Below are 24,163 nucleotides of genomic sequence, written 5' to 3'. Positions count from 1 at the left end.
TAATAAAAATAAAAAAACTGCTTTAGAATCGAAAAAAAAAAACTTTTTTGAATCGAGAATCGGAAAAATCGAAAAGATCGTTTTTGAATCGAATCGTCACCCCAAGAATCGGAATCTAATCGAATCGTGGGACACCTACAGATTCGCAGCCCTACACTTTATGCTGCTAAGGACGTGTATAGGTTGCCTATACCCGTCCTCTCAATTAAAACCACGGGTGCCTCGGAGCTGTATAGACGTCTTTAGGTCCTTTTTAATGATCTGAAACGGGATTGCTGCAGAAATCCATTTTTTTTACAGCGGCCGTTGTTGTTAGGCAATACCTTGCTCAGAGCTCCAGGACAGGATGTGCGCGGCGGCCATTCACTTCCTTGTTTATGGGCCGACAATGGGCTTGACATTATCTCTGAATCTAAGGCGCTGTTCGTGGTTTTAATCAGAGCGCTGATGTTTCTGTCCTAATTTCTGACTTGACCACTGCAGATTTGACTCTCAGCAGCACAATTTTCACAGTCAGCAGATGTCAAAGCACCACTTTTGATATGTCACAAATAGGCTTTGAAGTGATGTTACTTTCTCTCTCTCTCTCTCTCTCTCTCTCTCTCTCTCTCGCACACACACACGCACACGCACACACGTACACACACAAACAATATTTCAAGCACCACCATGACCGTGTGAGTTTGTGGTGAACCTTCTTGCCAACGTGTCTTAATTCTGTCGTCTGTGTTTACAGTAGCTGGCTGCAATCTTCTCAAACACTGGGCAAAAGGCATAGACTGTAGACACATGTTAGATTGACCCATGGTGAACAAAGCAGGCGATGAATGATGAATAGATTTGTTTTGTATACGTTATTTTCCTCTCGCAGACAGAATAAAGATTATAAAACAAACCTAGACCAGGGAGTGCAATATACCGTACAGACATGGACCCTGACCCATTGGACGGAGACTCTATCATAATAACATCTACATCTACCTAGTATAAGCTGTGAGGCTAAAGAGCTAAAGATGCACCGGTTGCAGAGAAGGAGTATAGGCTTCATGTGCAGGTCGGTGTGGCTGGGTGTCGGTGTGGCTGGGTGTCGGTGTGGCTGGGTGTCGGTGTGGCTGGGTGTCGGTGTGGCTGGGTGTCGGTGTGGCTGGGTGTCGGTGTGGCTGGGTGTCGGTGTGGCTGGGTGTCGGTGTGGCTGGGTGTCGGTGTGGCTGGGTGTCGGTGTGGCTGGGTGTCGGTGTGGCTGGGTGTCGGTGTGGCTGGGTGTCGGTGTGGCTGGGTGTCGGTGTGGCTGGGTGTCGGTGTGGCTGGGTGTCGGTCACGTGACTGTCTTGTGGATGTGGCGTACACTGTACACTGTACAGTACATGCAGTACTGGCATACAGTATGTAACCAGTACCCCCCCTCTCTCTCTCTCTCTCTCTGTGGAATAACATTGGAGAAGCAGAGCAGTTGGCCTGACCTGATGACAGCTTGTTTTTACACCCAGATAAGACAGGATAGGTGGCAGAGAGGGAAAGTTGGACAGGGCGGCTGTGTGGCTCAGGAGGTAGAGCAGGTCGTCCAATGATCCATGGGTCGGCGGTTTGAATCCCGGGCTCCTCCTGTCTACGCATGTCGAAGTGTCCTTGGGCAAGACACTGAACCCTACTGTACATTGCCTCCAGTGAGTCGGTCGGTGTGAGCTCGCCAATGGTGGCGAGCTCACCATTGGTGTGTGAATGTGGGAAGTGAGGACGCTGGAGTCGACTGTTCGCCGCTTCACCTCCCAACGTATGAATGAATGAACCGTTGTAAAGCGCTTTGAGCACTTGGAAAAGCGCTATAAAAATGCAATTCATTAAAGTTGGAAACTGGACGGCGATGAAGAGAAAGGGACTATCTTTGTCTTAGGACCGTATTGCTCGACGATGACAACTCGTGGATGAAAAGTTTCAGTCGTCGCGACTGATTTCAGTCCTTTTTGTATAACGCTGCTGTCTGGAAGAAACCACCTGACTAAAAAACACATCCAGCTTTAAGTGGAGTTAGGGTTTAGTCAAAGCACTTTCTAGCATTTATGACGCTAAAGACGTGTCCACACGTCCTATCAAATAAAACCACGGGGTGCCTGGGAGTTTTTTTTTATATCGATATAAAACGGGATCGCTAATATAATTTTTTTTGACAGCGGCTTGCTCAGTGCACCGGGAGCTGTTTCACTGCGCACGCAGCCTTTCACTTGCATTGAATGGTCTGTCATTCCTTTAACTGGTTGTGTATGTACTGTAGAACAACAATTTAGAATGATGATAATACCCTAATAACATCATAATTCTACATATTGTGTTAATCTTTTAGGATCAGAAATCACAGATTGTGGGAGTCGGGACGGCCGAACAAACATTTTCATGTCGTGATCATTCGTCTTTGCTTTTGTCCCTTAACTGATTTTCTCGCAGAAAATTGCAAAACATAAAACAAATGTATACAGTAGGCTTAAGAAAGAAAGTGCCAGAGCACGTGCACAAAGACAAGAAAGGAGGAAAAATAAATCATGGTGCCACAGCGAGGCGATATAATAGCACAAAGTGAGAGTGAAAGAGGAAAAGGACTAGATGGGCGACGTATCACTGGGTAGAGCTCCTCTGCCCCGAGAGCCAGTCGAGGTACTGTACTGTGCTGCACGCCTTAAGCAGCCGGCTCCTCTGATTGGTGGAGAGGCATGCAGCTTGCCCCCCCCCCCTCTCTGTGTGATGATAGAGAAGGAGAGGAGGAGAGCAGAGGCATCAAGAAGCCGCACAGAGAGCAGACGTGTCTGAAAACACTGCTACTGAGACAACTCTCTCTCTCCAAGCCGCAGTCTACAGAGCACCGGATTACAGAGACAATTAACATAGGCCTGTAAGGCATTGCACCTTCTAATTAGTTTCTTTATTTTTTGTATCACTTAACATTAGATCTTTTTTTTTTTTTACTTGAAAGTAAGCCGATAGCTATAGTTGCGTTTGATTCGTCTCGTTGAGAAGGTTGACAGTCAAGCGACCGAACCGGCGGCAGCAGCAACAGCAGCAGCGATGGGCAGGCAGCAGCACAATGCGGCCGGGCCGACTCCGGGGATGCGCATGCAGCGCTCCCAGAGCAAGATGAGCCTCTCGGCCTCGTTCGAGGCACTGGCGGTCTACTTCCCTTGCATGAACTCCTTTGATGAGGACGATGGAGGTAAGCTTTGTCACTGACAACAGCGGCTGCTTGGATGGCGGAGAAAGTAGAGAGAGGGAGGGGAGATGTGGTTCAAACACCGGACGTTTGCAAAGTCCAGACCGGGAGACAAAGGTGGCTTGAGGGCAGATTTTATAATGGCCCAGATACGGCATCCTTCCTAAAAATATATAATTCATGGCCTGCCAGTATAGTCATGTGAAATGTATACAATGGAGTTTCTGGGTGTTTTTCAAATTAACCTGGGGAAAGAAAGGCTTTTTATTTATTTAATTTAAAACATTTCTAACATTTGGTTAAACTTCGAATTTGAATTTGAATAAGATTTTCTTTGGGACTGTAAATGAAATAGCAATGAAACGCATGCATTCGGGAAAGCCTGCAGTGTTCACTGCCAACAAAAGACAATTGATATACTGTAGCACGTCGTTAAATAAATGGTTGTACAGTAATGTGATGCATTTGTACGTGACTTTCTTATGGTCCAAACTAAGGTACAGCGTGACATGGAGGTGCAGTCGGCCCCAAGGCAGTTTCATATTTTTCAAATAATGGCCCCCTTTGAAAATAGTTTGGACACTGTCCTGGGAAGGAAGGAATTTGGCAATGAGGGATTGATTGATTGATTGATTGATTGATTGAATGAATGCTCCATTAGCAAGATTGTGACAGTACAGGTAGTACAGTCACAGGCTATAGTAAAAGGATAACAAAAGCCCCAGGGGGCTTGTTTCAATTGTAGTTAATTCAGAAATACAATATACAATTTGCAACTGGACCTAAGCAAGTAACTCCCCCCCCCCCCCCCCCCCCCGACACACACACTCCCCCTCACCCGCATATGCACACGCTTGCTCGCGCGTGCATACACACACACACACACACACACACACACACACACACACACACACTTCTGTTTTACTGCTCCAATGGTAGTATTGATGCTTTCTCGTATATTATTGTATGTCTTTGTTATGTCTTGAACATTTGAGCTGGTGGTTAATTGTCCTGAGAAGAGCGTCACAGTATTGACTGTGGCGGGCGTGGCGTGGCGACCAGCCGCTGATGCTGCTGGTGGGCGTGTAATGCACGCACACACACACACACACACAATGCACGCCCACCACGCCGTGCATCATCATTGAATACCTGCCACACAGACGTGTGCTATAGTCCAGTGACCTCGTGACCTCTTGACCCCCCCCGTGAGGATTGGGTTTAACCCATTCTGAGACCTGAGATCAGATTCTAACGCAACAGATGAATGGTGGTTCTTTAATGCATTTTTTGACCTGAGATCAGATTCTAACGCACAGATGAATGGTGGTTCTTTAATGCATTTTGACCTGAGATCAGATTCTAAAAATGTCTTAAATCCTGACAGTTTAAAAAAAATAGCAGACCTACAAGCTCGTAGCGCGCCACTCGGTGGCGCGCTACGAGCTTAATGTAGATCTGCTATTTTTAAATAGCTAAAGCATAACGTAATGCTAACACCAAAACGGGTTCCCGCCCAGAATGGGTTTAAAATGAATCCAAATGCAGTAATAAATAATGAACCACAGCATTTGTTTAGCTAGAGGACGACGGGAATGTGACTCGCACAGTGCAATCCTCCTCAGCGCTGTTAATGTAACAGTTTGGAGCTCTCGAGTTAAATTAAATTGGTTTAATTAACACTTATGATTATACTGTGTGGTTCTCAAAGTGGAGCCCATGGTTGATTGATTTTTTTAAATATACGCTATATTTTAAATGTATTTATATATTTCTGGGGTGATGGGGGGGGGGGGGGGTTGCTTTGGACTAGAACCCGCGACTCGATATCCGTCTACGGATATCTGGCTACATGTGTCCGGATAGCTGGCATTAGTGGTCCGGGGGCCATTGATTGATTTAAATTCAATCTTTATTACAGACTCATGGTCCAGATCACATACGGAGGAACAAAAGACAGTAAATAATGAAACAAATTAAATTAAATTGATTGGATTTCTGAATTGGTTGGAATGCTTCATTAACACGTTTAAGAACCGTGAGTGTACTATACAGTCAAATGTTATGCTATAAAACACAAAAAAAAAACACAAAAAAAGCCCCAGGGGGCCAATTGTTCCCGTTGTGGACCCCCCCCCCCCCCAAGGGGTCCTTGAGGTTCCATTATAGGTACCATTTGCATACTCTCATAGTTAAAGGTTTTATGACATTAATTTTCATTTATTTTTATTTTTCTTTTAGGTTTTATGACCTCAATTACACCCAAAAAACCTGAACTTTGAACATTCAGTGGATTTTCTGTGGTCTGAAGTTTTCTTTGGGGTTTTTTGGGCCTTTTGAGCTACAATGAAAACAGGCAACACAGTGAAACAGTGACATCTGCTGGCAAATCCCATTGACATATATGGGATTTGCAGTAAGTGATGTCACTTACTGTCGGCAAATCAGAGCACCTGTTTGAGCCAGAAAACCCCAGATCACAGAAAATCTACTGAATGTTAAAAGTTCATGTTTTTTGGGTGCAATTGAGATTAGAAAACCTAAAAAAAAACAAGAACAATTCCAAAACCTTTTTTTTAATGTCACAATCCCTTTAAATTAAATAAGTGTGAGAACCACTGCTGTTGTGTATAGAGTGCGTAACAGATTTCGCTATAGACCAAAACAGTTGCTGCACTCACACTCTCATCGTGACTCCTCCATATGGGGCCAATAACTGAACACGTAACGCTGCCGTGATAAAACCGCTGCGTCTACCTGGGTTCATGCTAGGTACAGTTACATGAGCCAGGCATTTGATTTGACCCCAATCTCAGCCATCCAATCAGGATCTTGCTCTCCTCCCCCCCCCCCCCAACCCCCCCCATCTGCCAGTGTGGAGGGGGGGGGGGGGGGGGGCGGAAGTGGCTACGAGCGAAGCAATTATACACGGCGCTTAAAAGGAAATGGAGCGTCACAATTATCCAGGAAATTATTCATCAACAGAGGGTTCAGTCATGCATTCATACAGCAGTTATGGTTGCACTAGATGTTTTGGGTCAGGGGTTTTGCAGACAATATTATTATGTGATCTTGTGATGGTTTGTGAGTCATGTAATGTGGATCATGCATGTATAGTGATGTCATGTTGCAATGTTACAATATAGGAGCCATGCATTGATAGGACTGGATATACAGTATGTTGCATTATTAAAGGGGAATGCCACTCATTTTCAACATGACTTTTTTCAGACCTCCAGTTCTAGGAAAACACAGAATGGGGGGGACTTTTTTTTACTATAAGATATATTAATGACATAGTAAAATGATGAAAATGAGTGGAATGCCCCTTTAATATGTTACATAATATGCTCGATTCTGATTGGTCAATCAGTGAATTCAGCGGACTGAATGACCCACTGCTATCAATAAAAGACAGACGGAGACAGCACACCTGAATCAATCAATCAATTAAGCAGTCTGAGGGGCTTTTTTTGTTTTTGCCGTATTCAACAAACTAACACCCAATGTCATTTTACATTTGAGGCGAGCCATAATTGGCAATTGCGGTAACATAATATTGATTCATGTATAGATTTGTGTTGTAAAAATTAAGCAATATTACACGAGAGGGTAATGCAGCAACGCAGGCATGCATTAATGATGGTAAAGTACACCCTTGAGTGTAATATTGCTATTGTACAACAAAAACACGTTGACTCAATTTCATTAAAACTAAGATATTTGCAAAAATAAATCATTAATTTTTTAATGACAGATGTAGCCACTACGACCACAAATGTCCCAAGAAACTAGCTAGCCTATAGCCACAGCCACAGTCGGCTGCGCTCTGGGAGAACAGAGAGCAGCTGATGTTTTTATGTTTTGATTGCTGTTCCATCATGCTCATTTGAAGCACGGCTAGATGTCTGTTTCAACCAATCGGATTGCTTCCTTGAAACGACCTGTTGTAAAATGATGATTTAAACATCACCTGGTCCTGGTGTTTGTACTGTATATATACTCTGCCACACAGAGAGTAGAACATACAGGCCTGCGGTTGCTTTGTGAGGTGTGTCAGTGCGGTATGTCCACTGATCACAGTCTTCTGGATTTACGGCTGTTTGCCACAGCTGCAGGTCACTGCGGTCTTCACTGTTGGCCTCTTCCATTGTGAGCAGTGAAAAGCGTGAGATTACTAGGACACTCTCTCTCTCTCTCTCTCTCTCTCTGAGATACAGTATGTCAGGTGTGTTTCTCTCTGAGATACAGTCAGGTGTATTTCTCAGTCGCGTTCCACTTTCTTTCTTCTTCAGTGCATGGCCATGCTTGACTGTCTCAGAACGCTAGAGGGTCGAAACAGGAAAATGGAGGTTAGATGAGGTGATGCGTGATATTTGAATGAGAGGTTTTTTTACCTTCCATTCTGGCATGTGAAATGGTAAACCAATGATCAAGTCATGTCGTGTCATTCCTCTGCAGTGATTTATTTACTCCAATCTAAGAGAAATACAATGATGTGTACAGAGGTTAATCTATTATCAATTGCACCCCAGCCATGTCATTCACATGCCTATATATTACTGTCAAAGCCAGTAACAAACTACATTGTGCGTATCTACTCAGTATTTAACGAATAGTACTTTAACTTATATACAACATTTGACAGAGCAACTTTCACTTGTAGGTTAGTAATATTTGACCAGGAGGAGTATCCATACTTAAGTCTCTGTGTTAACATTGCTTAGTCTTACAGCAACACTTGTGCAATATTCTGCAGGAGAGATGAATGTTGAAGGTATATTATAAACACACTCAGCAGTATGCTCTAATTCTGCTACAGGCCTTTTATAATACAAACATACCTGCAGTGAACCCATAGCTGTAATGCTCACATGTTCATGTAACCTAAATATCCAATTTGTTTTATGTGTATAGCTTAAGTGGTCACTTTACTACAGTATATAAACATACAGTATGTAAGCGCTGCCTGTCACTCCCTGCCTTGCTCTCCCTGTTTCCTGTCTATCTACACCATGTACTATCAAATAATAAAAGGCAGGAAAGCCCCAGGAAAACATGATGTCTTAAAGCACTGTGTTCATACAGACAATGCTTGTTGATTCACGGTAGCAAAACAATTACTAACCTTGTGTTTAAAGCACTGTGTTCATACAGACATGCTTGTTGATTCACGGTAGCAAAACAATTACTAACCTTGTGTTTCATGGGACATTCAAAACATTGCTGCTCACACACAGGCTTTGGATATAGGCTGGGTGCAGATGAGCAGCAGCAGGGCTAATGGATGGATATAGGCTGGGTGCAGATGAGCAGCAGCAGGGCTAATGGATGGATATAGGCTGGGTGCAGATGAGCAGCAGCAGGGCTAATGGATGGATATAGGCTGGGTGCAGATGAGCAGCAGCAGGGCTAACGGATGGATATAGGCTGGGTGCAGATGAGCAGCAGCAGGGCTAACGGATGGATATAGGCTGGGTGCAGATGAGCAGCAGCAGGGCTAATGGATGGATATAGGCTGGGTGCAGATGAGCAGCAGCAGGGCTAACGGATGGATATAGGCTGGGTGCAGATGAGCAGCAGCCGGGCTAATGGATGGATATAGGCTGGGTGCAGATGAGCAGCAGCCGGGCTAATGGATGGATATAGGCTGGGTGCAGATGAGCAGCAGCCGGGCTAATGGATGGATATAGGCTGGGTGCAGATGAGCAGCAGCAGGGCTAATGGATGGATATAGGCTGGGTGCAGATGAGCAGCAGCAGGGCTAACGTTAGGATGGCGTCAGCTGTCGCCTTGGATCAGTGGATAATAGTCATATAGGTAGCAGCCAGGACTCCATATCCCAGAGGCCCCTGCAGGCTGCAAACCAAAATAATACAGGAGCGGCCGGGCGCCTTGCTCTTGCTCACTGAATGGGTTAAAAGGGTTACTGTAATCCAACGACACTGTGGTTGTGTGAGTTCTGTATCTGCGTAGTGCAGGGTACGTACGGTCTGTAACAGGTGTATACTGTAGTATATATTACACCACTTGGTCGAATGCTTGATTCTGATTGGTCAATCACTGAATTCAGCCAGTGTGTTATTTCTTGAGAACGACCATAACAGACCGCTGTCTAATCAGAGCCTCGGATCAGGATGGTTAGACACCTGGACCTGGTCTGGGTGTTTATACACTATCATAACGCATAACTATCCATGGTGTCTTTGAGACCATGTTCTTCTTTTGACTCCCGGTTTTTGTAACTGTACCCTCGCTGTATCTTACAGCAGGCTATACTTCTCTGTGTCTGACTCTGTACTTTATCAGGCTATCTCTCCGTGCATTCAGTATGAAATACAGCGAAGGAAAGAGAAAGGATTCAAGTATAGCCGATGCTGGATGGGGGTGACTTTGTTCGATCAACCATGGAGAAATGAACGTGAACGCGATCGTTTTGAACAGACGGGCCGAACTCGACGCCTAAACACAGGATAACACTGTCTGTCTGAGTTAGCCGTCTGTGTCCGTTCGCTTTGTGTCGGACGGACGGAGAAAACGTGTCAACGATAAATAAATCTCCCGGGGGGGGAAGGTCAACTCGGGACAACCTTGATGAACAACACATAAAAATACAATTAGAGTTTGGAGTTTGTTGGTCAGACAAAAAGACACGCGTCATGAATAAATAAATCTCCTCGGCTGAAGGTCAACCGGTGGCGTACGGTGTGAGCCGCTCAGAGACGGCTGATTTGTGGCGTTGACGACCTCCGCTTCCCTCTCGTCTCGTCTCACTCTCTCTCAACCTCTCTCTCCCTCTCTCTCTCCTCCTCCCGCCAGAAGCAGGAGGTAAGAAGCTCCGCAGCACCATCCAGAGGAGCACGGAGACGGGCCTGGCGGTGGAGATGAGGAACAGGATGACCCGGCAGGCCAGCCGGGAGTCCACGGACGGCAGCATGAACAGCTACAGCTCCGAGGGAAAGTAAGGATAGCAGCCCTTATCTCCGTTTACAGGACGAAGAACCCATTCTGACCTGAGATCAGATTCATACGAGGTTTCCGCTGGACACACACTGGGTCTGATTATAACCCATTCTGACCTGAGATCAGATTAAAAAAAAATGTCAGTCGTTCTTCGATTTTTCAAAAATAGCAGACCTACAAGCTCGTGTCGCGCCACTCGGTGGCGCGATATGAGCTTGTAGATCTGCTATTTTTCAATAGCTAAAGCATAACATGATGCCAACACCAAAATGGGTGCCCGGTCAGAATGGGTTAACCCATTTTGGGCGGGAACCCCTTTTGGTTGTTAGCATTATGTTATGCTTTAGCTATTGAAAAATAGCAGATCTACAAGCTTGACGACGACAACGACTGACATAGAAACAAACATTTTTCAGAAAACTGTCAGGATGTAGAAGACATTTTTTTGAATCTGATCTCAGGTCAAAATGGGTTTGTCGAAATAAGAAAAAAGTCTTCTGAAAGAATATATATTCAAAGATTTGTGCCGCATAAGCATTTTCACGCTTTTTTCAAAAATAGCAGACCTACAAGCTCGTAGCGCGCCACTCGGTGGCGGCGCTATGAGCTTGTAGGTCTGCTATTTTTCAATAGCTAAAGTATAACATAATGCTTAGTTAAAACACCAAAAGGGGTTCCCGTCCAGAATGGGTTAAAACTAGTGCTTAAAGCATAATTCAAGTTGATACTGAATCTTAATTGTTTTTCTCTCCAGTCTCATCTTCCCCGGCGTGCGGCTTTCATCGGACGCTCAGTTCAGCGACTTCCTGGACGGTCTGGGCCCCGCCCAGCTGGTCGGACGTCAGACGTTGGCCACGCCGCCTATGGGTGAGAAAAGAACACTACACACTACTCCACGGTGTCCCTCTCCTGTGACATGATTTCATTATCCTACCATCTGTAATCCACGTATACCTCGAGACCCGTTCAGCCCCCGCAGCGACTTCAAATTTGACACGCGCATTCGACACCACCACCACACCGGCCTTGGGTCGGTCAGATATCATACACGGTTGTCCAGAACCACCACAAAAGGCTCTGCTCAGGCTCTGCCAGTGGACCTAATGAGCCTAAGGGCCGATTCATACTCCTATTTTAGAGCCGAATAAAAGTCGGTTTGGCTCTGTAGAGCCTACAATGTGACGTCATTTGAGGTTCGGGGGGGGGGGGTACCGTCCTAAAGTCGGCTCTTCGGTGCTACTGAAAATCTCTGACGAGCCGAAATGATTTCGGCACTACAGCGCCGAAACAGCGGTAAAATAGGAGTATGAATCGGCCCTATGTCCCCTCACCTGTAGAATTCACCCAGCCTCTGCCTCAGCCAATTGATTGTCACGGCAACCATTCCACTTTCCACAGTCAGTTGGCACTCTTCAGACACAGACAGACAGATACAGAGATCTCCATAGGCCGGTGGCCGACGGGCACAGGTCTATGTGACAATGATCAAATATATATATATATATCACAAAGAAGTGTTCATTTCATAGACTAAAGAAAATGTTTGTCGTCTGCATCTTTATCACGGACGAACACGGAATTAAAACTAAGCTATACGATGACTAAAACTAAAACTGAATATATTGTCTATTCCGTCAACAGATAAAATGAGAGGGAGGGACTAGTGGAGAAGAGATCCAGTAGAACTAAAAGACAAGTCATTTTTTGTTTGGTTGTGCGTGCAACCAAATGTAAACCCACTAACTCAGGCTTTCCTACGCCATCAAGGCCCGCCAAAATAAAAAAGATTGTCGACAAAATCAACTGTATATTTAGATTTTAAAACTATACAGCACCAAAACATTTCACATGACTAAAATGTGACTAGAACTTAAAAATGACATTTCATTCAAAAGACTGCGACTAAACAAAATCGAAATGTGTCATTATAATATAAAAATCACACACGTGTGAACTGAGTGGTGCAATTCCCCCCCCCCCCCCCCCCTCTCTCTCTCTCTATCTCTCTCTCTCATTAGAGTCACTACCTCTCTCACTCTCTCTCATTAGAGTCACTACCCCTCTCACTGTTTCTGGCGCCCCCTACTGCTATTTTTAAGTCACATACTCATGCTCTCACAGACACACAAACAAGTACGAGACAGACAGACACACAGACACACAAACACGTACGAGGACATTGCAAGCTGGTTGTAGGAGTGGTTGCACCACTCAAAAATCACACACGTGTGAACTGAGTGGTGCAATTCCCCCCCCCCCCCCCCCCCTCTCTCTCTCTCTCTCTCTCTCTCACTCTCTCTCATTAGAGTCACTACCCCTCTCACTGTTTCTGGCGCCCCCTACTGCTATTATTAAGTCACATACTCGTGCTTACACAGACACACACACACACAAACAAACAAACAAACAGGTACGAGGACATTGCAAGCTGGTTGTAGGAGTGGTTGCACCACTCAAAAATGCTAAAGAAAATGCTCCAGTGCTGACGGTGTGTGTCTGTGTTCAGGTGACATCCAGATCGGCATGGTGGACAAGAAGGGAGCACTAGAGGTGGAGGTCATCAGAGCCCGTGGCCTTGTGGGAAAACCAGGTTCCAAGGCACTGCCAGGTGAGTCTGACACGCCGCCCCGTGACCCCCTGCTGAGTGCCAGAACACTTTTAGAAATGTACTTTTGAGGGTAGGTTTCCTAAAGAAAACCCCCCAAAAAACATGGTCTTTAAACTGCCTCCTCCTGGCCAGCCGGGGCACTTGATGGGACGGGAAAGGAACGGGTTGAAATAATGTTCCTTCCACGCACTGCGTCCAACCCCTCCGCCCCTGTCAGGCGAAAAGAAGCGACTTGGACTCCTCGTGCATTGAAGCATGAGGTCAGTCCGGTGCTCTCCCCAGGTTGGCAGAGGGAGTGCAGCGCCCAGGATTGCATTAGATAATTGACACTGGGTGAAAAATATGTGTTGCAAAATTGTGGGGTAAAAAGAGCTGGTTAGGTCATGAATAATGTATTTGATAAATGTATATTAATTTGCTAAATATAATAATTTTCTCTCCCCTTCCATTTTCTCCTCTGCTCTCCTCACAGCACCATATGTAAAGGTCTACCTTTTGGAAAATGGAGCCTGCATAGCCAAAAAGAAAACAAAAGTAGCAAGGAAAACCTTGGATCCTCTTTACCAGCAGCAACTGCCGTTTGAGGAGAGTCCAAATGGCAAGGTTTTACAGGTGAGTGGGAAAAACATGGTCAACTTTGTTTAGCTGTCGTGGTTCATATAATTATAATTGAATTTAGAGCTTTGGTTCTCAAATGTTGTAATTTCAACGGTCCCCATAACTCACAGGGTCCCTGGACCCCACTTTTAAAACCACTGCTTTAGATATTTAATTCCTCGTATTATTACCATTCTCACTGATGGGTTTGTTACCCAATATAATTCTCTGCGTGTCTGGAAGAAACCACTTAACTCCAAAATGTTTCAGGAAGTGAAAAAAGATCCAGCTCAAGTGGACTTTTTAATACTTTCCATTTCGTTCAATATTTAACACACAGACGTAAAGGGTGTTCAATAGCATTGATTTATGGAAAAAAAGAAAAAAAAACTGTAGTTAGGTGGTTTCTTCCGGACAGCAACGAGATATGACTTGATATTGATCGATTATTGAAAATTGAAAATATAGGATCAAGTGTTTAAAGGTATATTCAGTGATTTCACAAAAAAAAAACTTAGGTTTCGTTTTTGGCTGGGACCTAAGCCTTTCGTCCAATCAGGATAGAGAGTAAAAAACGAAACCTAAGGTTTTTTGACCCCCAGGGGTTAACTGGGGACAGGGAGGAACTCCTTATATGGTCAGCACACTCTATAGTAGGGAGGATTATCACAACAAAACCAAAAAATAAGTGATATTTGAATTAAGTGAAATCACTGAATATACCTTTAAGGCTAATGTATGATTTACAGCAAAATCCAGTGGCATTCAATAGAAAAAGACATTTCCAACGTTTTTTTTTTTAATTCATTTTTTCCCCTCGCCCCACGCAGATCATCGTATGGGGGGACTACGGACGCATGGACCATAAGTCATTCATGGGAGCAGTTCAGATACTCTTGGACGATCTGGACCTGTCCAACATGGTGATTGGCTGGTTCAAGCTCTTTCCTCCCTCCTCGTTGGTGGACCCTACCCTGGCCCCCCTGACCAGAAGAGCTTCCCAATCCTCACTGGACAGTTTCTCTCGGTCATAGCAGCAGCAGCAGCAGCAGCAGCAGCAGCAGCAGCGTGTGTTGGACTGGTAGCATTATTGTAGCAAGCCAGTGTGTTGCGATGGATAAACAGGTCACGGAGCCCCCCCCGGTTACACTGCATGCTTGATGTTGTGTCTTCTGAGCCTGTTTCTAGGGGTGTGCTGAAAAGTGATCCTGTGGGGAAGGGGTTTTTGAGCAAAAAAAAAGAGGAAAAAAAAAGAGAATTCTAAAAACAAAAAAAACGTTGCACACGTTTGCGGCGCGTTTGCAGGCGCGTTGGCGGCCTGGCGGCCTGGGGAAAACGCCAGGTGTTGTTATCGTTGTTGTTTGTTGGAGGAAGCTGGAACGAATGAACGAACTTTCCTTAGCACGAGGAATCTGTGTCAGTTCCAGGTGTTTCATCCGATTCGAAGCCATGGGGGTCATGTACTGGGAACTGCTTCATGAGTTCTACAGAAGCCCTTTTTTTTGTTTTTCTTTCGAATGAAAAATAAACTTTATTTTATTTTTTATTTTATTTTTATTTTTTAATGTATTTTTTTATTTAATTTGAACATAATTTCTTTGATGTCAGTGTACGTATTGTATACTTGTACCTGAAGGGGTTGACAGGTGCTCCTAATACCAGAAGCTTGGTCACGCCACGCCAACAGACCTAGCCGTGTTGTAGACGGAGCCTTGGAGACCTTTTTCTTTTTTGTTTTACTTTATGAGAGGTGCGTCTCAGCTTGTGCACACACAATCCACCCCTCCCTCCCTCCCTCCCCCCCCCCCTCCTCCTCTCCAAAAAACTAAACTAAACACATCCAGAGATACTGTAGGCCCCTGATACTGATCCGTTTATATGCAGCATCCAACCACACTGGTATAGATCACCCCCAGAGAGACTTGTTTTAAGTTAATCAAAGGCAATACTGCAGTGACTACCTTATTCGATGCTCCAGTGAGTCCAGAACATCCAGTAAATGATCAGAAACCCCTCACAGAAAAAAAAATGACCATTCTTTCTCTGTTGATATATTGTATGAAATTTAAAAAGGAGGACATTTTTTAATATATTTTTTTGCATGGACAAAATAATTTAGCTGAATTAAAAATAAAATAAAAATGTAATTATTTTCTTGAGGCTGCAACTTGCAAAAAAAGAATTAAATTAAAAAAAAGATGAAGAGAAACAAACAAAACAGATCAGCCATTTTCAACGATTTATATTGTTTTTAAAGATAAATTTCACTAGTGCATGGTTTTCAAGGAGAGTGAATGCAACGGCGTGATTTAAACAGGCACATTGTTTATCATTCTTTAGACCATCCATCAGTCTGTGTTTTACAGACATGCAGATAAAGGGAAACCTAAAAGGAACATTTTTGGAGTTATTTATAAAAAAGAAAATGTTTATGTGACAAAAAGTATAATGAAAATAAATGTAAATTATTTATTTCATTGTAAAAGGCAAAAGCCTTATGAAGATAAACATTATGTGCAAATTGTACATGTTTCTCTCCCCCCCCCTTCCCCTGTTCCAGGGTACTATTCATTGTATTATTCATTGCTACCATTGTCCAACCCCCTGATATTGTCCAGATTTTTTCGGACTGTTCGTTATTTTACAGTTCCGTATTGTTTTCGGTATGTATTTTATTTTGGAGTTGATTTGTTTAACAAGCATGTTGAAAAGGGATTTTTCTGCAACATGGCTTGGGCACACCTTACAGTAAACTCAGCATGTTTTGATAAAGACGATATTTGGAGTTTTTGCAGTTTCTTGTACAGTGCATGATCAACTTCGTTACTTTCCTCCCGCACCTTAAATTGAATTCTACAGCAAATTAGTTTATTGGTCTTTTATGGCCGATTAAATTAGTTTATTGGTCTTTTATGGCCAGTTATTCAAGTTTTGACAAAAAGGAAAAAAAAAAAAAAAAAAGATTCCACTCCCACCCCCCCCCCCTCCCCACCCAAAAAAGAATCATGATTTTATTTATTTTTGAGAAAAAAAGAAAAAAAAAGAGTGACATGGAAACTATTTTATAATTAATGGAGGTTGACAAAACAGTTGTGATTGCAAGTGTATTTCAGTATTGTTGACTAACATGCAAAAATAATCTGTATTGGTACAGGAAGAGGTCTTTACCCAATCAAGAGGCAGTCAACATGCAAAGAAGTTGTGTGTTGCTGAAAAGTTTAATTTTACAAGCACTGAATAAAAGAGATGAGCTTAACCACAAGGTCAAACAACAAAGGGACATTGCCACATGAAATGCTTTTTTCTTTCTCCTTGTTTAATGAAAATGAAATTAATTTACTATATATTTTTGTTAGTTTATTTCAAAAGCCAAGACCAGTTTATTTTTTATTTTCTATTTTTTAGTAATTATAAATGCTTCTCAAGTCTGGGAAGTATATATGAATCTTATAGTTGCAGTATGTCTGAATGAAATTGACCCGAGGCACTATTCCTTTTCCGCACTAAGGTAATTCATTTAATGTCCATGGAAGGCCTGGTTTGCTGTAAGAAGCTATATATATTTCCATTTTTATTTTCATTGTACATACCGTTAGATGTCACAATTTAATAAACAAAGCTAACATGAATAGACTGATAGAATCTTTCCCGGAATAGGAATAATGCCTCACACACGATGACAAAGACATGTTATTTATCCTTTTGAATGCCTTTTAATTTTTATTTATTTTTGTGCAATGTGTTAATGCCAAGGCTATGTCTTGGTAAAGTATGGTTGAGTACAGAGATTTATGTAAGTTATTTTTCAAATTAAAAATAAAAAAATGGATATTACACAATTTACAATGATGCTGAGTATTGGCAAAATGATATGATGAACAAACACGCATACAGACATACAGTACCTTATATACAGTGAGTCCCAGATACTGCACTGCAAATACAGTAGCATAGTTATAACAAACGATTAGATTTAGATTCACTTCATGCACTGGTTAGGTAATAGAAGATGGATATAGGGCAGTGGTTCCCAAACTTTCATGTCAAGGTTTTAACTCTGAGAGTGTACACATGGTTCCATGTGTACACTCTCAGAGTTACAGACCCATTTGGGTCCATTTTGGTTCCAAACTATCATTTAGCTGGGGACCCCCTGGAACTCCCTCAAGGACCCCTGGGGGTCCCCGGACCCCACTTTGGGGACCACTAATATAGGGCATACAGATACATGTGGAAAAACGTAAGCTCGGAAGCTCAAATACCATAAGAATCACACCCGTGTGAAGTGAGGGGCGCCGCTAATACATTAAAGTCTAACTCATGTTGATTAGGTGATGTAAAACAAACGGCGCCAACACAAACATTAAACGCCATGAACAATAAATAATAATAATAATAATAAACTTTATTTGTATAGCACTTTTCATACATAAAATGCAGCTCAAAGTGCTTCACAGGGCAGGACACAAAAATAAAATACAATAAAACACAAGTAGTTAAAATGATAGAACAATAGCAGAGAACAAAACCGAATATAAGAACATAAAATAAATAAAAACACATAAAATAAATAAAACTCAACTAAAAGCAAGGGTGAAGAGGTGAGTCTTGAGTTGAGATTTAAAAATGTCTACAGAGGGTGCGTGTCTGAGCTCGAATGGAAGTTTATTCCAGGCTGTTGGGCCATAGAAGCAAAAAGCTGCCTCACCGTACTTTTTTGTGCACATACCTTTAGGCACTTCAAGTAGGCCAGCGTTGGAGGACCTGAGGGGGCGGCTAGGGACATATCTAGGTAGGCAGTCACGGAGGTACGGAGGTGCGAGACCATTGAGAGCTTTATAGACAAGTAACAGAATTTTAAAGTCAATCCTGAAAACAACCGGAAGCCAGTGCAGTGATGCCAAAACTGGAGTAATATGTTCTCTCATCCTAGTTCTAGTTAAAACTCTGGCTGCTGCATTTTGGACAAGTTGTAATCTGTCAGTCGCTTTCTTAGGGAGTCCTGAAAAGAGTGCATTGCAGTAGTCAAGCCGAGAAAAAACAAAGGCGTGGATTAGCGTTTTTGCATCGTCCAAGGACAAATAGGATCTGATCCGTGCAATATTTCTAAGGTGAAAAAAAGCAATCTTGGTAACATGATTAATGTGTGAATTAAAATTCAATTCAGAATCAATAATAACCCCCAGGTTCTTTACTGTACTGTTACCTTCTACAGTCAGGTTGCCAAGTCTGCCAATTATTGATTCTCTTTGCTCGCTAGAACCGATTATGAGAACTTCCGTCTTATCCTCATTCAGTTTGAGAAAGTTCTCACTCATCCAACACTTGATGCCAGACAGACAGGTCAACAGCGGGTCCAAAGCACAGGGATCGTCTGGGGCCACAGAAAGATATAGTTGGGTATCATCAGCATAGAAATGAAAATTGACTCCGTGATTGGTAATGAGTTCACCCAATGGCAGAATGTACAAGGAGAACAGCAGAGGACCAAGAATCGAGCCCTGTGGGACACCAGAACTGATGTCGTGTTTGTCTGAGTCAAACTCGGCTAGATTGACAAAGTAACTTCTGTTTGAAAGGTAGGAGGAGAACCAGGACAGGGCCGTACCAGACAGGCCTATCCAGTGCTCCAGACGCTGTATTAAAATTGAATGATCAATCGTGTCAAATGCAGCCGTTAAATCTAACAGTAGGAGAACGGATACATGTTTCTTGTCAGCAGACACCCTAAGATCATTCATTACTTTTACAAGGGCAGTTTCTGTGCTATGATTTTTCCTAAAGCCAGATTGGAATTTGTTGTGCACATCATTGCTCTGTAGAAATACGTCCAATTGATGAGAGATGCATTTCTCCAAAACCTTGCCCAGAAAGGGCAGATTCGAAATGGGTCGATAGTTACCCAAAACAGAGGGATCCAGATTATGTTTCTTTAGTAGGGGCCTGACTACGGCCGTCTTCAGAGAGTCTGGGAAGACGCCTGTCTGTAGAGAGCTGTTTACTATTTTTAGGATATCTCCAATCACACTGTCTAAGACCTCTTTGAGAAAGGTGGTGGGAATTGTATCCAATGAACAGGAGGAAGATGTCATCTGTGATATGGTTTTGCGGAGTTCGTCTTCATCAATTGCGCAAAACGATAATAGGCTCCCCCTGGAGAGATCTACCCTGGGACCGTTAGCTGCTGTTTGAAGGTTTGCACTAGCAACAGCACCATTCAAAATATCAGCTCTAATGTTAAAGATTTTGTTATCAAAAAAGCATGCAAACTCATTACACTTAGCTTTAGAGGCCGGGAATGACTGCTTGTAGGACTGGGGGGGGTTTAAAAGTCGATCAATGGTAGAGAATAGGACTCTGGCATTTGTCTTGTTCTCGTTAATAATGCCAGAGAAATAGACAATATGACGTAATGAGGGACAACATGACGTACATTTTCCATTCATTGTCAATGGCGTTTACAAAACAAACATTGAACTAAAGACGTTTAAACATTAAATCTGTGTATAGGAGGGGGATGGAGCCCCTCAAAGACCAGTTGCGTCAGCCGGTCAGTATCATGGTCAGTATTGTGTGGATATCAGTGACAGCGTTGTGTCACAGGGCTGTGACAGACAGCCCTGTCACGGGTTCGCCCTCAATTATTATTATTTGGGGTATACTTCCAGGTGCTTCAAACGCCAGTGAGCAACTTTCATTGAAATGAATAGCCCGACAGCGGGACAATCTGCCCTCTAGATATATTTTAACTAGCGGCATCCAACACGTACAATCAGCATACAGAATAAGCATATGTGTGAGAGAGAGAGAGAGAGAGAATGTGTGTGTGTGTGTGTGTGCGCGTGCGTGCGTGTGTGTGTGCGTGTGTGCGTGCGTGCGTGCATGATGCCGCTGCTATCATAAGACCGCCAAGGACAAACAGTCAGCTGGCTGAGGTCACCTGAAGGGACTTTGATCAACGGTAACGGGCAGTGGCGTGCACAGATCGACATTTAGAGGGGCAGGTGCTCAAGTGAAAAAGGGCACCTTGTGCAGCACGTGGAACCGGCCGGTTGCCTTAATCGTGTGAGATTGATAGATTTTGGGGCATAAATAATATATTAGAACCTTTTTTTTTAGGGCAAGGGCAGGTGGTGCTCTAGCACCCCCTAGTGTCTATCTGTGCACGCCACTGGTAACGGGCATACGGTTCACACATTAGAACTGTCATCCTCCTTCGGTCTGCAGAGCAACGGAAACCAGAAATGTGCCTGATGAGAGAAAACAAACAAAAACAAATCAACAAATAGATCAGTTTAAAAGAAAACCTAATTGAGGGCATCCATCCATGGAACAAACAAAACGCAAAACTCAATTTGTTTTTCGTTCTTTCAAACCTTGAAAACGAGAGCCCTCAAACCGCTCTCGTCTGCATCCGTTCCCATTGATAACCCCTTGGATCTTTTCCGCAGGATCTTGGCGTGGAGGTACTCGGCCCTCTCCTCTGCCGGGGCGGAGAAGAAGCGCTCGCACAGGATCAGCCTCAGCTGTTTGAGCTTGGCGGCCATCAGGGCCATGGCCAGCAGCGCGGCGAGCAGGACGGCCATGGGGAACACGGAGTCATGGAGCAGCAGCGTCGGTTCATAGAGGCATCTCTCCTCAAACAGGCTCACAGAGTAGGAGAAGTCTCTGCTGCTGTTCTCCAGGCCTAGGCTCACGCCCAGGATAGATGTAATGGCCTGGAACGATGAATGGATATTATGAGATGATTATCTAAACATACTCATCTGGAGGGATTTATGATTCTATACTGCCGGCTATACGAAATGAGATTGTTTATCATTGAACAATCTCAAAGTCATATATTGATGTTGTAATGTGAGACTATAGAGATGTCCCGATACTGTATCGGTATCGGAAAAGTATCTGATCGGCCCTTATTTGGTCATATTGGGTCATATCGGGCATATCAGCGAATATGCCAGTCTAACCACCGATCCGACACAGGGGTAAGGGGTTGACACTATGGCAAGTAAATTAAATGTTGGGGCATGTGGAGTTTGCTTTGGAGTTGCCCAAACTGCAAGTGCACATTTGAGTGAGGCGTCTGCTATAAACACAACACGAGATATATAGCTAGATAGCTATAAACACTATTCCTATTCCTATTCAAAATAAGTTTTCTTTTTCTTTTTTTATTATTATGTATACCCCTGTATTGGCTGTATAATGGTAAAGTCCAGATTCAGTCAGCACAGCTGAATATAATAGGCTGCCAGTGCACTGAGGTTTGGGCTGAGAGTGGAGCATCAGGTGTTGTGCTTGTATGTGTTCCTGTGTAGTCCAAATAAATACACCATATGGTTACACCAGACAAAAGGGCTCTGTAATGTTTCCAGAGGGACGATCATTCTCACAAAGATATCTTGTAATATCATGATGGGAGATAAGAGTGGTCTTTTCGTCATTAACCGTCATTAATGTATCATTTAAAAAAAATCTAAAATGTTCAAAAATAGCAGGTCTAAAAGCTCACAACGCATGGTCAATTGAGCTTTTGTAGATCTGCATATTTTCACTTTCTGATAATTATTTGTAGTATCATCACATTATCAAGATATTGCCTTGCTCAAATTATAGTTTTTAACCAACATAACCTACCTGGATGCTCATAATCAAGGGGACTTGGAGTGGTTTCAGCTGTGCCAGTTGCACAGTTACAATATTAACAAACCAGTATATTAATCCATCCACACAAACAAACACCACCCAGGCTATGAAATGGGTGAATATTGGAATTCCAAATTTCAGCATGGCTTTCCCTTCCTTGGAGGTGGGCCGAGCGGACAGGATGGAGACGTAGCGCTTTGCCTCGGCGGGCGTGAGGGGCATGACGTGAGGCCTCCCCGCCGCCCTCTGCTTCTCGTCAAAGGAGACGAATCTGCTGCTTATGAACTTGTTTTGATATTTCAAGTTGTTGCAATACTTCCTCACGTGCAGCGCAATAAAAGTCACAAGCAGGAGGAAGCTGAGCGCGGGGAACATTCTGTGACTCACAGAGGACACCGCGTTCAAAACGGACTGGACGCACATGGCGGTTTTGTTCAGATTCTGCCTGGCATCCACGAGTTTCTCCTTGAATTTGCCGTCGTATATCTTGAGTGAAATGTCAAGTTTGGAATCAAAATTGACCACCCTGATATCAGGAAATTGCCTGAGCATGTCACCGACCCAGTTCAGCATCTTGATGTATTTTTCCAGCGGCGTGGCGATATATTCCTTCTTTGCTTGCAAGTTGCATATCATGCTCCTGAGGAGGCCCGTGAGGTTGTCCAACGTGTTCTGGACGTTCCTCAACACCACAAAGCTGACCCAGGCGGTCAGGAGCAGCTTGCGACTCTGCTTCATGAAGCAGGAGACCAGAAACAGAACGGCGGCACAGCGCACCTTCTTTGAGAGAAAGAGGGTGAGCGCCAGCAGTGCTCCCACGGAGACGGCGGTGCCCCCCGCCACCTCCGCCGCGTAGCCCAGCGTGTAGAGGAGGTACAGGAGGAGCAGGGAGCCGAGCAGTGCACTGAACAGGAGGCAGGTGAGGAGGAGCAGCACCGTGGACCTCCAGCTGTCCCTGGTGCCACTTACATAAACCTCCAAGGCCAGAGATCCCAGATCCCTGAAGCACTGTGTTGCTGCCGGGATGTACATGTTGTGAAAGAAGTGGCAGGCAGCACGTGTACAAAGTTTGGCCTCTGAAGGAACACTCCAAATCTCTGTAGAGCACAAACACAGTGACAACATAAAGTATGTAGGAGGCCTATTCGTAGCAAAAGTAAAGGATGTATTCGATGCTAAAGTAAAGTCTAGGTTTAAAGAAATCCAGTTAATCTAATACAGAGCTACTACTATACTTTTAATGAAATGACAGTCATAAAGTACAAACCCTAAATGTATCTGTAGAGTTCAGCTGTGCTGTGTTGTGCGCTGCATGCTCCATAAACAGTGTTAAAACAAAGCATACGTATATTACTCAAACCTTGGGTATTGTTACTCATTTCCCAGTCATCTTCTTGGAGGCGGCACTTGTCTTAAACATTTACCACCAAGCAGAAGTAAAAGCCAAAATAATAATAACGCACATTTTAGGTCATTGCATTTCGAGCTGGACTTTCCAAGAAATCTGTAGGAAGGCTCCAGCTCATTCTAAACGTTCCTCAATGATTTTAAAAAGTGTGTGTGTATGTGTGTGTTTGTGTGTGTGTGTGTGTGTGTGTGTGTTTGTGTGTGTGTGTACACGTGCGTGCGTGCGTGTGAGTGTTTTGCGCAGATAGATTGTAGATTGGCTATTTTCGCAGATTATTATGCCATAGAGTAGGACTGCGAGTATTCTTGTCATTAATAGTGATAATATCTCACAATATCGTCCTCTGACTCTTAAACCTCTGACCACAAAGCGGAAGGAAAACCAGTATAATAAGTACAGAAACAATGATGATTGTACATCATAAATTTAGGTCATTGCATTTTTTGCCGTAGCCTACTTCCCTAAAACGACTGCACTGTAACAAAGGCTCCAGCTCATTTAAAATGCTGCGGCCAAAGTGCAGAGAACTGACTGTACAAGACGAGCTGAACACATGCAGTACAGTACTCCAAACACAGGCCCCTGTTAACGGTCAATACTTCTGAACATAATATGGCAATTTATATTTATGTAATGGAATGTGTTCGTCATCTGACTTGACTGTCTTTAGGGGGCATATGCACTGCATGTTCTTTGTGTGGTGCCACTCAAAGTGACTACTGGGTCAGGCTTGCTGGATGCA

At 43.6% G+C, this 24,163-nt stretch overlaps 2 protein-coding genes across 2 annotated transcripts in view; one reads left to right on the top strand and one right to left on the bottom strand.

Moving 5' to 3' along the window:
- The window catches only part of rims2a (regulating synaptic membrane exocytosis 2a), a gene marked incomplete at both ends in the record, with an annotated part of 244,188 nt that extends 229,790 nt beyond the window's left edge, over nucleotides 1-14,398 (top strand). The window contains 5 exons of the mRNA XM_083762001.1: nucleotides 10,016-10,157; nucleotides 10,914-11,026; nucleotides 12,666-12,767; nucleotides 13,240-13,379; nucleotides 14,195-14,398. Of these exons, the coding sequence (XP_083618127.1) occupies nucleotides 10,016-10,157; nucleotides 10,914-11,026; nucleotides 12,666-12,767; nucleotides 13,240-13,379; nucleotides 14,195-14,398 (701 nt within the window). The remainder of the gene's footprint in view (nucleotides 1-10,015; nucleotides 10,158-10,913; nucleotides 11,027-12,665; nucleotides 12,768-13,239; nucleotides 13,380-14,194) is intronic.
- Nucleotides 14,399-20,554: 6,156 nt separating this feature from the next.
- dcstamp (dendrocyte expressed seven transmembrane protein) lies at nucleotides 20,555-23,045 on the bottom strand (the record flags this gene model as incomplete). Its single annotated transcript, XM_083761999.1, has 3 exons — nucleotides 20,555-20,614; nucleotides 20,741-21,082; nucleotides 22,005-23,045. 3 exons carry the CDS (start codon nucleotides 23,043-23,045, stop codon nucleotides 20,555-20,557), a joined length of 1,443 nt encoding a protein of 480 aa, XP_083618125.1.
- Between the last annotated feature and the right edge of the window lie 1,118 nt (nucleotides 23,046-24,163).

This window comes from Protomyctophum parallelum (assembly GCF_964188405.1).
Source record: "Protomyctophum parallelum genome assembly, chromosome: 3".
Lineage (NCBI taxonomy): Eukaryota > Metazoa > Chordata > Actinopteri > Myctophiformes > Myctophidae > Protomyctophum > Protomyctophum parallelum.
Note: the sequence above shows the minus strand (reverse complement) of the source record. Positions and strands in the feature narration are given on the sequence as shown.